General features: G+C 41.6%; 1 protein-coding gene across 1 annotated transcript in view; it reads left to right on the plus strand.

Annotated features, from left to right (window-relative positions):
- DRD4 (dopamine receptor D4) overlaps nucleotides 1-13052 on the plus strand; it is a 33150-nt gene extending 20098 nt beyond the window's left edge. The window contains exons 3-4 of the mRNA XM_026706498.2: nucleotides 6112-6665; nucleotides 12733-13052. Of these exons, the coding sequence (XP_026562283.1) occupies nucleotides 6112-6665; nucleotides 12733-12935 (757 nt within the window). The 3' untranslated portion in view covers nucleotides 12936-13052. The remainder of the gene's footprint in view (nucleotides 1-6111; nucleotides 6666-12732) is intronic.
- The last annotated feature ends 2706 nt before the right edge of the window (nucleotides 13053-15758 follow it).

Genomic DNA, 15758 nt, shown 5'->3' on the forward strand with positions numbered 1-15758 from the left:
GGAAGCAGGAACCATTGGAGCAGTCGGGAGTGGAACCGAGCCCACGGGACAATGCCAATACAGGAGACCATCTCCCCCAGGACAGCAGCGACAGGGGGACAGCTTGATGTTGCTGGATCTGGCTGATGATCTCTGCAAGGCTCTTTCCACGAGCTGGGGACAGGAAAACCTGGCACGACATGGTATCTATGACTGCTCCCAAGTGTTGTAATTTGGTTGTGGGAGAGAACTGACTCTTTTTGGTGTTGATAGAAAATCCGTGGCTCTAGAGATATGACAGGGTAATTTGCAGATCCTGATGGGCCACATGGATGGAGGAGGACAGAATCAAAATGTTGTCCAAGTAGCATTGGATCCTCACTGGAACAGAAAGCAGAGATGCCATCAATGCCGCCAGAACCTTCATGAAGACCCTTGAAGCCGATGACAGGCCGAAGGGAAGTGCTCCATACTGGTAATGGGTATTCTGATAACAGAAACGGAGAAACTGGCGATGATGAGGCCAAATGGGGATGTGGAGGAAGCCTCCATGAGATCAATGGAAGAGAGGAGATCATCCTCCTGAACGCTCTCTAAAATAGAATGCGGAGTCTGCATTTTAAATTGCCTGTATTTTAAAATTTGTTGAGAAATTTTAGATCAAGGATGGCTCGCCGCCACCACCACCCCGAGGCTTTGGGAATGATGAAAAGGCAAGAGTAAAGCCCACGTCCCCGTTGAGAGGGGTGAACAGGTTGAATAGCTCTGATTTCAAGAAGGTGTTAAATGGCCTGATTCATGAGGTCTTGCCTTGAAATGTCCCAAGAGAAAGGACAGATCAAAAAATTTTCTGGGGGTGGCGTTAGGAAGTCTAACTGTAACCCTGACCTAATAGTGCTGAGCACGTAGGCATCCGCCATTGACTCCTCCCATTTAGAGCCAAAGAAGGCTAGGTGACCTCTGATGGGTGGGAAGAATGAGGGATTACTTAGAGTGATGGAAGGAATGGCCCCCTCCCCCCCGAAAGGGCCATTTACCAGTAGAAGGTTGTTGCCTGCCAGATGCTTCCGCACATTGGTCCTGGCGTTGGGAGTACGACCTGTGAGAGTGGGGGAAGCAGGATGAGGTCTCCGCTTGAAAGGTAGGAGGGTGATAAGGAGCTGGGCAATAGTCAGCTTTCTTCCCAGAGGAAGAGAGAATTTTACGTTTATCTCTGGTTTCAATGAGATAAGGTTCCAGATCATCGCCAAAAAGCTTATCGCCTGCGAATGGAACTGAAGCCAGCTTCCATTTTTGGCGTGACTCCGCCTGCCAATTTCAGAGTCTTCTTGCTGCTACAGAAGATGCCATGGCCTTAGATGCAAATTTGGAGGAACTGAGAGTGGCATCCGCAGTGAATTCTGCTGCTGCGATAATCTTATTAAGGTCTTGGTGAGAACGAAGGTCAGATGTAGGCAATCTATTCTGGAGTTGGCGCAGCCATCGTATGGATGCCCTCGTGAAAAAGGATGCTGCCGTTGAAGCCCAAATAGCCCAAGCAGCAGCCCGGTGATTAAGCTTGAGGGTCTGTTCGGAACATTTATCATCCGGTTTCAGGATATCTTCTGGCTCCATAAGAGTGCCAGAAGATGAGAACGAGGCCAGAACCAGAATGTCAACAGAAGGCACTGGCAGGGCATTGTCCAGAGCTGCGCTGACGTTGTAGAAACGCTTATCCAGAGAAGATGGGCGAGGCCCTGCCGAAGGGGAAGTGCACTGTTCCTTGACCATGTCCAGGAACAAAGTGGGAGAAGGCAAAACCCCTGCGTGCACTACAGGCTCGGAGAAGAATGAGTCTCCCTGGCTAGAGGGAATTCCTTGTGGTTCAGGAGCCACTTCCTCCAGCGACAGCTTGGCAGTGACTAAGGCCTTGCTGAGTAATGGCCTGAAGAGAGTAAGTGTGAAGACCAACGCAGAGGATGTCTGCTCTGGGCCAGAATCCTCTTCCTCTGAAAGATTTTGGTCAAAAATCTTGCCCTCTTCACGCACTGAACGAGAGGGGTAACTGTGTTCAGATGGTGAAGCCCTTCCCTCCTCATCAACTTCCTCCCATTCTGATAGAGAAGAATGGACCCTGAGGTCCTGGGGCCTGTGTAAATCAGGGTGATGAGTCAAGGAACTTACAGAAGGAAGAAGGGCCTGAACCCTTTCCAAAGCTCAAAGAATTTGCTTGAAGCCTTCAGCCAATCCCTGCCTAATGGCCAATGAGACAACATCTTGGATATTCCCTGGTCTATGCTGAAAGGTAGAGGCAGAAGGCTGAAGGCCCACTGCTGTGGGAGTGAAGGTGGCTTCAGGCCTAGATTGAGAAGAGGTTCGAGGCCTGGAGGGAGGGGGAGGAGCATAGGGCCCAGGAGCCTGTTGGAAATAGGGCCCAGATCTGCTGAGATCCTAAGGATCTGATTGTTCTGCAAAAGCCTCAGGAGACCAGGATGGAGGATGGAAATGCTCATAGATAACTTCTCCTCCCCTGAGAGGGCTTGGCTGGGGCCCACGGGTATCACCTGAAACATGCTGTAGTTGCACTCCCTTTTGTTGAATAGTTCTGTTGAACTGCCTCTCCAGGGCCGCATGTCTGCACTTCTCTGCCCTCAACTCAGCCTGAGTTGCCTTCTTAGGGGCTAGAGCCTTAGCTCTGATTTTAGCAGCCAACTCCCTCTGGACTGATTGGGTGCGTTGCCTATGTCTTTTTCTCTTATTGAGCTTAAGAGACTGCTCCACTTGGGGGGAAATCTCTGCCTGAGCCTTATCTTGCTTCATTTGTAGAATAAAAGGCTCTTGTGTTGGAAAAAACTGTTTAGAAATTTTTTTTATTAAATCCTTTAGGGTATAAAATGACCCCCGGGCTTACAAAATGTCCGCTCACCTCGTGGTGGAAGGCCTCAATGCAAGATGGCCACTGACTAGGGGAAACAGACTCTGAGATCGAAGAATTGCTCCTCAGGCTATAAAGAGCCCCAAGCAAAGTCAGCAAAAGAAAAGGCAGCCGCTGGCCACATGATCAGCTGGCTGACACTGCTATCGGTTTGCCGATCATTTTTTACGATCGCTCAAACCGCAGGCGTGGGGAGGTCTGCAGACGCTGCCCAACTTGCCTGCACAGCACTCTGGCAATGCTGCTCCCAATGTTGCAGGAGAGAGAGAGCCCTGCTCTCCTGGAAGAGCAGCTGCCCAGATCCCCGGGAGCTGCTTGAAGAGAGGAAAAAAGGTACTGAAGATCGCTGGTGATTGTTATCTAACAGAAGCTTTCAGAGACACATCTACTGACTGAAAGGAGCTGAGTCAAAAGCTGGGGTCTCTCCTGGGGGCTGGCTTTTATATATTAGTACAGACTCAGCTATGACATCATAGGAAGGAGTCAACCCATTCTGGGCTCTCAATACAGCATGGAGGAGAATGTCTTTGTTTTAATAATTCATTTTTGTCTATACTGTATAATTTAGGTCTATTGGCTGAAAACGTAGAGAGAACAATGCTCTCCTAAAACACCCACTACTTTATCAAGGCAAGATTTTGTGGTTATAAAGCAATATTCTATTCAGGAAAGGCAAATGCAGACATGATCAACACCCTTCTCACTAAAAGACGCTGAAGAACTAATTATTCCAATAATTGCAGTTTGGAATTTTTCTTATTAGAAAGAACTCGGGCCTACCAAATAAAGGCAAGAAGGATACTGTGAAACTCTCGGAAACATAGGTAGCCTATATGTTGCTTCTGACTATTTTGTTTATCCTATCTGTTGCTAGGATCCCCACCCACTTTTTCCTGTTGTCTAGCTAATCAGATAAAGCTGCTTCCAATCCAAGAAAATCTGAACATCACTCCTAATGTTTTGTCACCATTGAGCAAAGAAGGAGGAAAGTGCCTTTTCTTCTTTTTTGAGCTATGGACAGTAGCTGAAAGAATAGAATATAAGCTATCTTATCCATACCAACTGAAGGCCATTGTAGTCATAACTCTCATAGATGGTTGCTTTCTACCAATTTTCGAAATAATTTTTGAATTATTAAAAAACTAAGAAGGCTGCAGTGACAATTCTTTTTTCTGTGGCTACCAACCAAGGAACTGCTGGTTTGTATCAACATTTAAAATGTCCTCTTCAATGTCCACTTCTCCTAAGACCGACTTTAATGTAGCTTTTTGGTTTTAGATGATTGGTAATCATTTTTTTTTTTAATAGCATTTATGCTGGTTCCTTCTAGGAGAGTTTTTAATGTGAGACCCTGAAATATCTGGCTTAAATTTTGGACCCTGCTATTTCCGCTACTTTCTCTACTTTTTGTAATCACTTCTTCAATGAAGTGTTCTGGGGAACACAAAAACTCATGCCCATTTAAATGGTCTCAGAAAGGAGGACAGAGCTGAGCCTACTTAGTATTTGAATCAGAGAGTTCCAGAAAACCTCAGTAGACGAGAAGGTGAAAGCATCTTGTCACCCTGTAGACTTGGGAAGATTGAAGCATACCTTGGAAGAAGTCAGAAAAAAAACATGTCTATTTTGTTGCCAAGAAAGCCACATAGAGACATATTTCTTAAAATTATCAAGAGTTGAGCTTGATTTAAAGGAAACTTTACTTTGGGCGAGTTTCAAAAATCCAGATAAAATCTAGAGATAAATGAAAGTGTTTTCACCTTGCTGACATCTAGCGATCTTTGCATAGAGATAAGAATTCTCTCCCTCTCTCCCGCTACCTTTAATAAAGATATTGCCCATTTGTGATTCATATATATTCATTTGTGGTACAGGGATAAAAATACTTGGGACCATGACAATCAATTCAATCAAAACCTCTGCTGAATGTATTCCTCCACATGCTAAAAATGTCCTCCTCTGGGTAGGAACTTGTGCGTTGTCCCTGCACTTTATACCACCATCTGCTCCATTGTCCCCAAATTTCACATCTTGAGTGTTAACTGTGAAAGAGTGCTGATGACACGCACAAATGCTTTTAAATCGTTTTGCATATATAACAGTCAGTTTGCATTAAGGAAAAATAAAAATAGGAGCACTGCCTGGGACTAGCATAAAGTTTCCTGTGCATTTGAAAGAAATGACTTTACCCTGATATTGGAGACTATGGGTATTATTTACAGTTTCACCTGGCTTCACAACAAGGCCCTTCAGCTGATACCATTTGCTACATTTGATTTGAAAAATAAACCAAAGTACAAGGCTACCAACTCTGAATAGAACTGAAATTCAAAGCAGGGAAATAAGATAGATCTATTTAATGGACAGAAAGGCTTTTCCAGTTCAAACTTTAGGGATTACCATGTTGATTTCTAACCAAGCTGATTTCTAACCAAGTTTTCATCTTATCAGGTCAAATATTCTTTTACTAGCTCAGAGTTTATAAGTACTATACCATGTTAAAGCGATTCGACTCCTGCAGGTTTAATCTATAAAAATACTCAATAGCTAGGTCCCTTTTTTCCTCTCTCTTATAAGAAAATGGCAAATCCTGCTTCATTTTTCCTAATCCTGCCTTGTAAAGAATGGGTGGTCATACAGGAATATTTTGGTTGTCAGAGCCCACCACCTAATAGTGACACACTCTGCTGACTTTTACAGAAGCAAATGTATATGCTAAATAAACGAGGTTGAGACCTATAAAATTAAAGCCCATTTTCTTCTGGAGAGGCCCAGTTTTTAGAATGTATCTGTCAGTGCAGTTGCAACCGTCCTTTCCCAACAGGATGGATTGATTGAAGGGAGAGAAGCAGTGCCATGGAGCCATTAGGAGGAGAATAAATGTTCCATAGAGCAGGCAAGCATGACTGATAATTGCCAAAGGTAATTTGCATGAGCAAAGAACTTGCACTGGGAAATGTTGATCTATCAGAATGGAGAAATCGGGGTAAAAGAACCTTTTGTGTTTGCCTTGTGGTGGCATAGCTGCACAATAATGCTGCATTTTCTAAATAATGAATGGGCAATATGAGAGGCAAAATGGGAATTTCAACCCAGTAGCACCTGAAACATCATACATTGTCTGGCTCCGTCTTCTAGAGTTCGTTCTGTTTTACCATTGTGAAGTAACCTGGTTCCCCAAGGAATCCCATGGTAACACCCTGTTTTCTGCCACCCAGATTCATTGCTGTTTCTGTCCCACTGAACTACAATCGGCGACAGATTGACCTGCGTCAGTTGATCCTCCTCTCCACCACTTGGATCTTTGCTTTTGCTGTGGCCTCCCCAATTATCTTCGGCCTCAACAATGTTCCAGACCGGGACCCATTGTTTTGTCGTTTGGAGGATCACAATTATATTGTATATTCCTCCATCTGTTCCTTCTTCATTCCATGTCCTGTCATGCTGGTCCTCTACTGTGGCATATTCCAAGGACTTAGGCGCTGGGAAGAGGCTCGGAAAGCCAAGCTGAAGAGTAGCATTTATTTGGGCAATAGGCAGGTATACGATCCACCACCTGTCATTGAGAAGAACCAGGAGGATATCAAGGCAGAGGAACTCAACCCCTATGCCTGCTCTGATTGCCCTTTACCCAGGAATTACAATAACAATGGCATTCAAACTATGTCCTATCCGCACAACACATATGCACCCAATGGAGAACTCAGGAGGAAGCCAGCCAAAATCAATGGCAGGGAAAGGAAGGCTATGAAGGTGCTTCCAGTTGTGGTTGGTGAGTATAAAATATTAAATGGCTTTCAGGGTTGTAAACCATCAGACAGTTTGATTTCAGATCCAGAAAGCTGTAAAACCAGGATATTAAAAAAAAGAAAAGGAATGCATAGAGAGACTTGGCATTCTGATAAGTACAGCATGACACACAAACTCATTTTTTTTTTTTTTTTGGTTCCTCATTTTGTGTCTCTTAATTGCACTTTAGTGGCTGATTAGAGAGATAATTCCAAAAGGACAAAGTAAGTGTTGCACATCTGATCATCCTCAGAAGACTGAATCCTCTGAAGCTCCCTTCATAGTATACATGTGTATTTGTACTGTACACTCGGGCGCACATTCCTCACCACTGTACCGTTGGGCTGTTGGGTGCCAGCTTTCCTGCCAAAAGACCCTTGTGCCTTTAACAGACGTGTGGCAGGCAGAATCTAAACAATTAAATCCCGTTCCACTACCACATTCGCACACTAAGACATTTATTGTACTTTTACTACAGCTTCATAATGGTTTGGAGGGATTGAAGAGTAAAAATGGTGCCCTGCAAAGATTCTCTGTGTTTAGTAGGAAAAACTCTCAACAAAATGGCATTTTTTAAGGAGACCTATAGAATGAGACAAAAATGTTCTTCAATATGGGAGTAGGAAGACCTGTTCAGCCGCTTGATAGGGATGCCAAATAATTCTTGCAACTATATTATCATGGATTGAATTATGTATTCATGGAAATGGATCTTCTGGGATTTATTGTTAATGCACCACAGCAACTGCAAAGGATAGTATAGGTAATCCTCAATTTATAACCACAATTGAGCCCGAAATTTCTGTTATTAAATGAGATATTTCTTAAGCGAGCTTTGCCCCATTTTATGACCTTTCTTGCCCCAGTTGTTAAGTGAATCACCGCGGTTGATAAATTAGTAACACGGCTGTTATGTGAATCTGGCTTCCACATTGACTTTGCTCATCAGAAGTTCGCCAATTGTGATCACATGACCTTGGGACACAGCAGTGGTTATAAATATGAACCAGTTGCCAAGCATTTGAATTTTGGTCATGTGACCACGGGGATGCTGCAAAGGTTATAACTGTGAAAAACGGTCATAAGTCCCATTTTTCAGTGCCGTCATAACTTCACAACAGTCACTAATCGAACTGTTGTAAGTCCAAGGACTATCTGTCGTAAACAAACACGAGGGAGTGTAAAAATAACAAACAGATGACATTTCAGATTTTGCTCAGTCCTACTTTTTGTGCCTATGTACCAGAGGTTGAGAGGAGTCCTGAGTGGAGGTGAGTATTACAGTGCTCACATTCCTGAAACAGAGATGAAGCTAGCTCAAAAAAGACACCCTGGCAGTTAACATTTTCTTCCCTGATAGGGTCCAAGGAGAGGCCCTCAGGCCACAGACTTTTTCTTCTTCTTTAGGCACAAAAATACTCGCCCATAGTTGCTCGGACATCTCAATTGAGAGAAGCAATTTTTCCCACCCTGGGTTTGTCCGATTAGTTTTATTTATTTATTTGATTTGTCAATCGCTTACAAGGTAATAGGTGTAAGTATAAACATGAGTAAGAATACAGGAAATAGGTAGGAATAAATGGAGACAATAGGACAGGGATAGGAGGCACGACGGTGCACTTATGCACGCCCCTGACAGACCTCTTAGGAATGGGGTGAGGTCAATAGTGGATAGATAGAGGTTAAAGGAGTGGGGGTTAGAGGATGTAACTACAGAGTCAGGTAGTGCATTCCAGGCATTGACCACTCTGTTGCTGAAGTCGTGCTTTTAGCAATCAAGTTTGAAGCGGTTTACATTGAGTTTGTACCTGTTGTGTGCTCTTGTATTGTTGCGGTTGAAGCTGAAGTAGTCATTGACTGGTAGGACATTTTAGCAGATATTTTTGTTAACCAGGCCTTCTTTAATTTATTGCTGTTTTGAGGATAATCTGAAAAGACAGGCAGGAGTTTTTCACCAAGTAACTTTTTCAGACATTCTAGTGGTAATTAACTCCAGGCATGATTCATGCCCTCTGAGATCTATCCAAATTCCCGCTGTAGGTTTTTGGCACATTGTTCTCTGGAGGAAAAAAAAGAGAAACCAGGGATCTCAATCCTGGATAATATACTGTTTATGAATTGATTTTGTCATTCATGCTGTATAGAGATTTCAAGCTGCATTGAGGAGTAGCAGAACCGCTGGGCTTTTTATTTGCGAAGAATGGACAAAAGGAGAAAACAATATGAACTTTAGATCCTTCGCTCTCTCTTTTAAAATGAAAGTACAGAACAAGGAGTCATGTTAATTTTGACATTTATGTAGCTGACTTTATGCTGTAATATCTTATTCTCAACATGTTCCAAATTTCTGTAGAAGCAGCTTAGGTACCAGGAAACAGATGCCGCTCATTTCAGTAGGAATTGTAACAACTTAAAATCTACAACAGTGGATTTTATGTTTCCTCTCCTATTGCCAAATCCTCCTTATAGCGGACTGATGTACACAACAGGAGCATACATAATACAGGTAGTCCTTGACTTACAACAGTTCATTTAGTGACCGTTCAAAATTACATTATCACCCCAAAAAGTGATTTATGACCTTTTTGCATACTTACAACTGCTGCAGCATCCTCATAATCACACGATCAAAATTCAGATAGTTGGCAACTGACTCATATTTACAACCATTACTGTGTCCCAGGATCATGTTATCACCTTTTGCGACCTTCTGGCGAGAAAAGTCAGTGGGAAAGCCAGATCCACTTAACAATCATGTTACTAACTTAATCAACTGCAGGGATTCATTTAACAACTGTGGCAAGAAAGGTTGTAAAAAGGGGCAAAGTTCACTTAACACATGTCCCACTTAGCAACATAGATGTTGGGCTCAATTGTGGTCGTACATTGAGGACTGCCTATATGTTGGACAACCAACAGAGAGTGACTAACCATTTTGACAAATACTTTCTAGTTTTCCTTCTACTGCCATGTAGTAGTATTTTGGATTTATACAGCCAAGATTTTGTCAACCACACTCAATTCAATGAAAGGGCAGATCTGTGAATGGAAAAGGGCATCTGCTGCAGATGAAAATGGCATTTTAATTTGGAAACTTTGGCAATGGAGCTTCTTACAAGAAGTTGCTTCCCTGGGTCAGAAAGCAGGCTCGATTGTGCAGACCTGGAGATGTGATGCTGAAGGAGGAAGGACCTAGCTAAGAAGCGCTAGGAGAAGTAGATGCTTTTGCTCTTTTCTTCGCTGTTTTGCACTCAGGTCCGTAAATAGAGCTGCCTGTGTAGTGGCTCGCTCACTGCATAATTTTTCCATTGTAACAAAAGCCTGGATAAGCCATTTGTGGTTGTGGATCGGAGTACTTCCATTCTGTCTTGGCATCTTAATGAAAATTAGATGACGTACTAACCATTTTACAGCTGAATATTAGCCACATTAAAGGTCTCCAGCTCCTTAGAATCATTTCCACGCCTGAGCCTCCCTTTGGAAGAATCGCATTTGGAAAATGATCTGCTGTCTTCTCTGGATGTGCTGTTTAGGGCTTGCAGAAATCCAGATGGAAAAGCAAAAGATATTCAGAGCACTCATGGGTGAATATAAGTGTTGAAGGTAGGGAAGTAGAACATGCATTATAATGCAAAAACTACGACATACGTAGTAGGTAAGAGTGGGCCGTGTGTGTATGTGTGTTGTCAATATGACTTAACCCCTGTTAGCCTATGTATGCATACTCAGGTTGCCAGCATGTACACATATGTTGCATTCTTGGTAATTCTGCAAAGAAACAACCATGTGATCACAGGAAAAAGATGTGTTTGATTTTAAAGAAAACACTAAGAAGTGGGTCCATATAAGCTGCAAATCACCTTTCCCCCCTTGCCTCAATATTACTGCAAGGTATTAGGATATCACATTTTTTACTTTCCACGTTGAGAACTGGGTCTACATCTTCCCTGAATCGGCAACACACTAATTCCCCACCCATCCAGCTACAGAGTGAGATTAAAAAGAGAAATAACCATGAAAACTAACATTCAATTTCAGGCTGAATCCTCCTTACATGCACTCATTTACTCCTTTTAAAAATGATTTTCACTGATGCTTTTTAAAAAAATCGTCCCCAAACAACGCAAGGATCGCGGGGTCCTTTATTCAGCAAGAAAAGAGAGGATCCACTTCTAATTAAACAAGGTAACTGAAGAATAAAACAAATGAGATGTAAGAAGTGCTCTGCTGAGCTCTGTATAAATTGAGGGGTGCAGATTTTAAAATGATTTCTGCTATTTCCTACAAAGTGCTGCCAACGCAGAAGCCTCCAGCTGGCTTGCAACTTCCCACCAGGGAGGAAAGTCAATTTTCCAATGAGACCAAGCCCTCCCTTTCTTACGTTCTCAGCATTCCCTATAGCAACTACAAGAAGACAACCAGTCAGGGTTTCTTGAATGCTCAAGAACTGAGATTTCCCTGAGATCTCATACAGACTTAGGACTTCCTCTGGGGGATTGCATGCATATTGGGTGCATTACAGAAAAGTTGTCTGCTGATTTGAGGTATCCCGGGAGGCTTTAGAAATTAAAACAAAGACAGTACTTCTCTTTAGAGATGAAACGCTCCCCTTCCCCCAAACTGCCCACTGAAGACTGAGCATGCTCCGAAAGTGAAGCAAAGGTAGAACAACAGATGGTATGATAAAGAGCAAGCAAAAGTTATTGAGAGTGGAAGGGTCAGGCCTAAAATTGACACGTGGTGATTCTTCCAAGCTGGATTCTTTATTGTTTTCATGCCTATAGACAAAGTCTTGCCAGATTGAGAACTCTACTGCCTGCACCTACAATATACTTTGTGAACTATTAGGGAGGGGCTATCTTCACCCTCTTCCTCTCACACACAAGATCCAGACTGAGTTGCCTCTTATTCCTCTGATACGCACTTCTTCTCACCTGGGAATCCATCTCCTCATTACATTTCATCACAGGAAGAGGCTTGTAGATATCAGAGACCCATAGATACATGCTCTACCCAGTCCCTTGCCAGCCAACACCCACCTGCTTAACTCTCTTTAGCTGGTCATCTGCCGGAGAAGAGATAACTTTATTCCCTCCTTATTTTGAGGCCTCTAGTTCTCATGTGTTCCTATTGTGTTTAACCTGGTGCATATGTTGGAATATGTCGACCCTTCTTGTTTTAACCTCTGAAATCTATTTTTATTTTATTTTGTTTGGTTTGTCAATTGCTTACAAGATAATAGGTATAAGTAAAAACATAGTTATGAATATATGGATACATATAAGAAAAATAAAAGAAACAATAGGACAGGGACGGTAGGCACATTGGTGCGCTTATGCACGCCCCCTACAGACCTCTTAGGAAAGGGGTGAGGTCAATCCCCTTCAAGGTGATCAAAACACAGTGAAACTAGGTATATTCTGCATTTTGGGGTCCCAGAAATGGTTTCTAGTAACCCAATTTGGCGAGACATTTTTGCATTGCAGAAAAAACTGACCAACCACCTGGTGTGCCTAGTTTCAGCTTTTGCAGAAAAATCTGTTACCAGCAAGGTAAACACAGACGCTACTGGAGCCGCATGGAATGCGCTTACACACCAGCTGCACTGTAACTTCCTGACTGCAGGATCCCTAAGGTCCTAGTGCATCAATTCATATGTAAATGGATATGCAGGTATCCATTTTTTAAAAAATAAATAAATAAATAGGCATTCCAAGGGACCTTGAGTTTATATATAAACTGATGTAGGGAGGTGTCTGCTATTGTTTCATTCAGCCAATGCTAAGTACACTTAAACTAGATACCAGATGCAGCAAGAATGGGGAAATTAAATACTGTATATTTCAGCATTCTTAAATGCAAAGGATTTAGACAGATCGGAAATGGCAACTTCACATTATTAAAAGGTAACCTCGGTAGATTTTTTTTTCCTTCCTCATTAAAAAAAAAATGTATATGCTACTATTCAAAATTGACATGTTTGCTTTTGAGAAAATAAGAAGTATGCAGGGGAGGACTGGCTCATTTTTTCCCCTCTCTCTTTTTCAAAGGTGCTTTCCTTTTCTGTTGGACTCCTTTCTTTGTGGTGCACATAACCAGAGCTCCCTGTAAGTCCTGTATCATGTCTGGCCAAGTAATCAGCATTGTCACATGGCTGGGTTATGTCAACAGTGCCCTCAACCCTATCATCTACACAATCTTCAACACTGAATTTAGGAATTACTTCCGCAAAGTTTTGCACATCTTCTGCTAACTCCGCTGGATTCTTTGTCTAGAACTGAACCCAGAAGAAAGGAGAGTATATTGCACAGGGCAAAGAGCCAGACCAATTATTGTCTTTGCATAGTTTAATAAAACTTTATTTCTTATTACATAGTTGTGTGCTTCATTTTTTTTCACTCGATAACAATACTGCTCTCTGGACAGCAGTCCCTTCATATTTGGTGAGAATGCAAAAATGGCCTGAAGGCAATGCATTGTTTGTGAGACTTCATGATAATCTTCTAAGTTGACTGAGAAAAATACTCCATTTGGGGTTTGCCATCTGTCCTCCATGCAAGCAGAGCATTCAGAAAAGCATTTGTGATGGTTGCCCCACAATAATGACAGCATTTTTCCCCAAAGAAATGTGGATGTATTTTATGAGTGATGCTGTAAGAATTTATACATGTTTTGATGGCTCTGATAGAGTCTAGGGATTCCCCCCCCCCACTTGTAAAAATAATTAACCATCAGAAGATGATGTATGTATGATGAATGATGAATCTTTTGCAAAGGACGTGACAGGTTAGAAAGTGAGAAAACAGAGATAGCGCCAGGAAAACAACCATGCTTGTCAGAGCTATTAACAGTTTGTGCATTTTGCTAGCTCAGAGAGTGCTGGCCAGTGTCAAAGACATGAATTAGATGTTTAATCAATTTGATCAAGCTCTATGTGCCATGGGATCAGAAAACTATTATTATGATGAGGATAATTTAGTCTGACTACAGCATGGCAAATATATATGTCTATGTTTGCTCATCCTCTAGTCCTGAGCATACACAAGAATTAATACCATAGTCATATTGTATTGATTTGGGAGAGGAATTCAATTGCCCCCCTTTGAAAATTCCCCAGAAAAAAGTTATGATAATACTTAAAAATTGAATGTCTTGATACACCAAATTATTGGCTCATTGGACAGATATTTGCTATTCTACTGAGGGCACCTCTCTTCAGGAAAGTTTTTAAAAATCCTTTGGATTTTTCTTTGTATGCTCAGACTCCCACAGAACAAGTTTTAACTTTATGAAAATTCTGAAAACACAACATATTTAGGCAATTGTACATATTTTAATAAGAAATCCCTCTTATGAAAATTTAATCTAAATATCTACATATAAAAAAAGTATCTGGGAATTAAGGACAACCCCCCCCAAAGAATAAAGGCAACAGTCCCACACAAAACATCAAATGAATATACCTAAAGTAATTAATGTGGTGCCTATTTGAGTAGGATCTTAGGTTTGAGAAGATATGCAGGGTACCTTTCATACAGGAATGATTTGAGAGAGAGCAGATTGGTCTCCTGCTTAGATGTTAATAGTATTCCTTTCTGTTTCTCTTCATTTTGAAAGCAATAGAACATGAACCTCTCACGAGAGGTTGACCGGACTGCAGTTTAGCCAAACATCTCCATTGTTCAATATAGCTAGCAAATCAAAGCATCAGGAAGTAGCTGAACTCACCTTGGTGGCCCTGCAGTTAAATACTAAAGAAATGGAAGAAGCTACAGTGTGTAAGAGATCTTATAACTATGTTTAAGGAAAGAAAATAAAATACAAATTAAGGTCTCTTATCTTCCCAACATGGGATGACTATACCAGATACTTCTGGGGACCTATTGGGATGTCAACATATGGGGTTGGTCTCCCTCTAGTCCAGGGGTCTTCAAACTCGACAACTTTAAGACTTGTGGACTTCAACTCCCAGAATTCCTCCTCTAGTCATGTGAGCTCAGGAATTCTGCGGTTCTTAAACTTGCCAAGTTTGAAGACCCTTGCTCTAGTCAGATAGGGATCGGATGAGCAGTATGATGGGGTGCAGTTCTGCTGCTGTACCTACAGTGGCTTTTTTGGTGCTCTTGATTAATGAGGGCAAACAAATATAAAGTCCTTCCTTCAAATGCCATTCACCTTCCCTTTACAATGTCTTACCAAATGCAGATTTAGGAACAACTGAAAATATACACATGATCAATTTATAAACACATTTCGGTGACTGGCCAGGAACATCTTCCACAAAACAGAAGCAATGTCTCTATAAAGTTTTTTCTTCTTCTTCTTGGCTTAAAACCTTTTAAAATATCTGTTGTGATTTTAACACTCAAAAAGTGCTATTTTCAAACTTAGTCTTCTTGCTAGGATGCAAGATTCTCTCTTCTCAAGTGAGATGCTGAGGAAATACACAGTTGCACCTTTGCTTTTATTTTTGGCAGTACAAACAGCAAGCTGTAAATGTGGTGCAAATGTTTAATTATTTGATCACTGGGTTCCAGAAAGATGGCCGAGATATTTTTTTCAACTATATACTCAGAAGTATGAAAATCAAAAAACAGCCATACTGTTCTTCCAACAACAGAAAAGGACCTATTTCCCCTTTGACTCACAAATAAATCCTAGAGAATTGATGGACTCCCTGGAACAAGACTTGAGACAAGGTGAAAAGAAAAAAGAAAAGATCTGTATGATGTTGGATGGAAATTACTGTTTTGATTCCATCAATTTACCATATCTGATGTTTTAAATTGCTTAAGCATCATCAAGTTAATGTCAGCTCTTAACAATCACATAGACTGACTTTCTCCAGGATGATTATTCCCACCCTGGCTATTCAGATCTGCCAATTGTGCCTCATCACCATTGTAATCAAATACATTCATTTTACTGGTCATCCTCATCTTCTTTTTCTTTCCACCTATCCCAACAGTAAGGACTTTTCAAGAGAGCTGGTTCTTCACATGTTTCACATATGATAATTTGAGCCTGATCATATGTGCCTTGAGTGAGAACTCTGGATTAATTTGTTCTATGATCC

The sequence above is a fragment of the Pseudonaja textilis genome, chromosome 1, assembly GCF_049901715.1.
Source record: "Pseudonaja textilis isolate UNSWEBS1 chromosome 1, rPseTex1.2, whole genome shotgun sequence".
Classification (NCBI taxonomy): domain Eukaryota; kingdom Metazoa; phylum Chordata; class Lepidosauria; order Squamata; family Elapidae; genus Pseudonaja; species Pseudonaja textilis.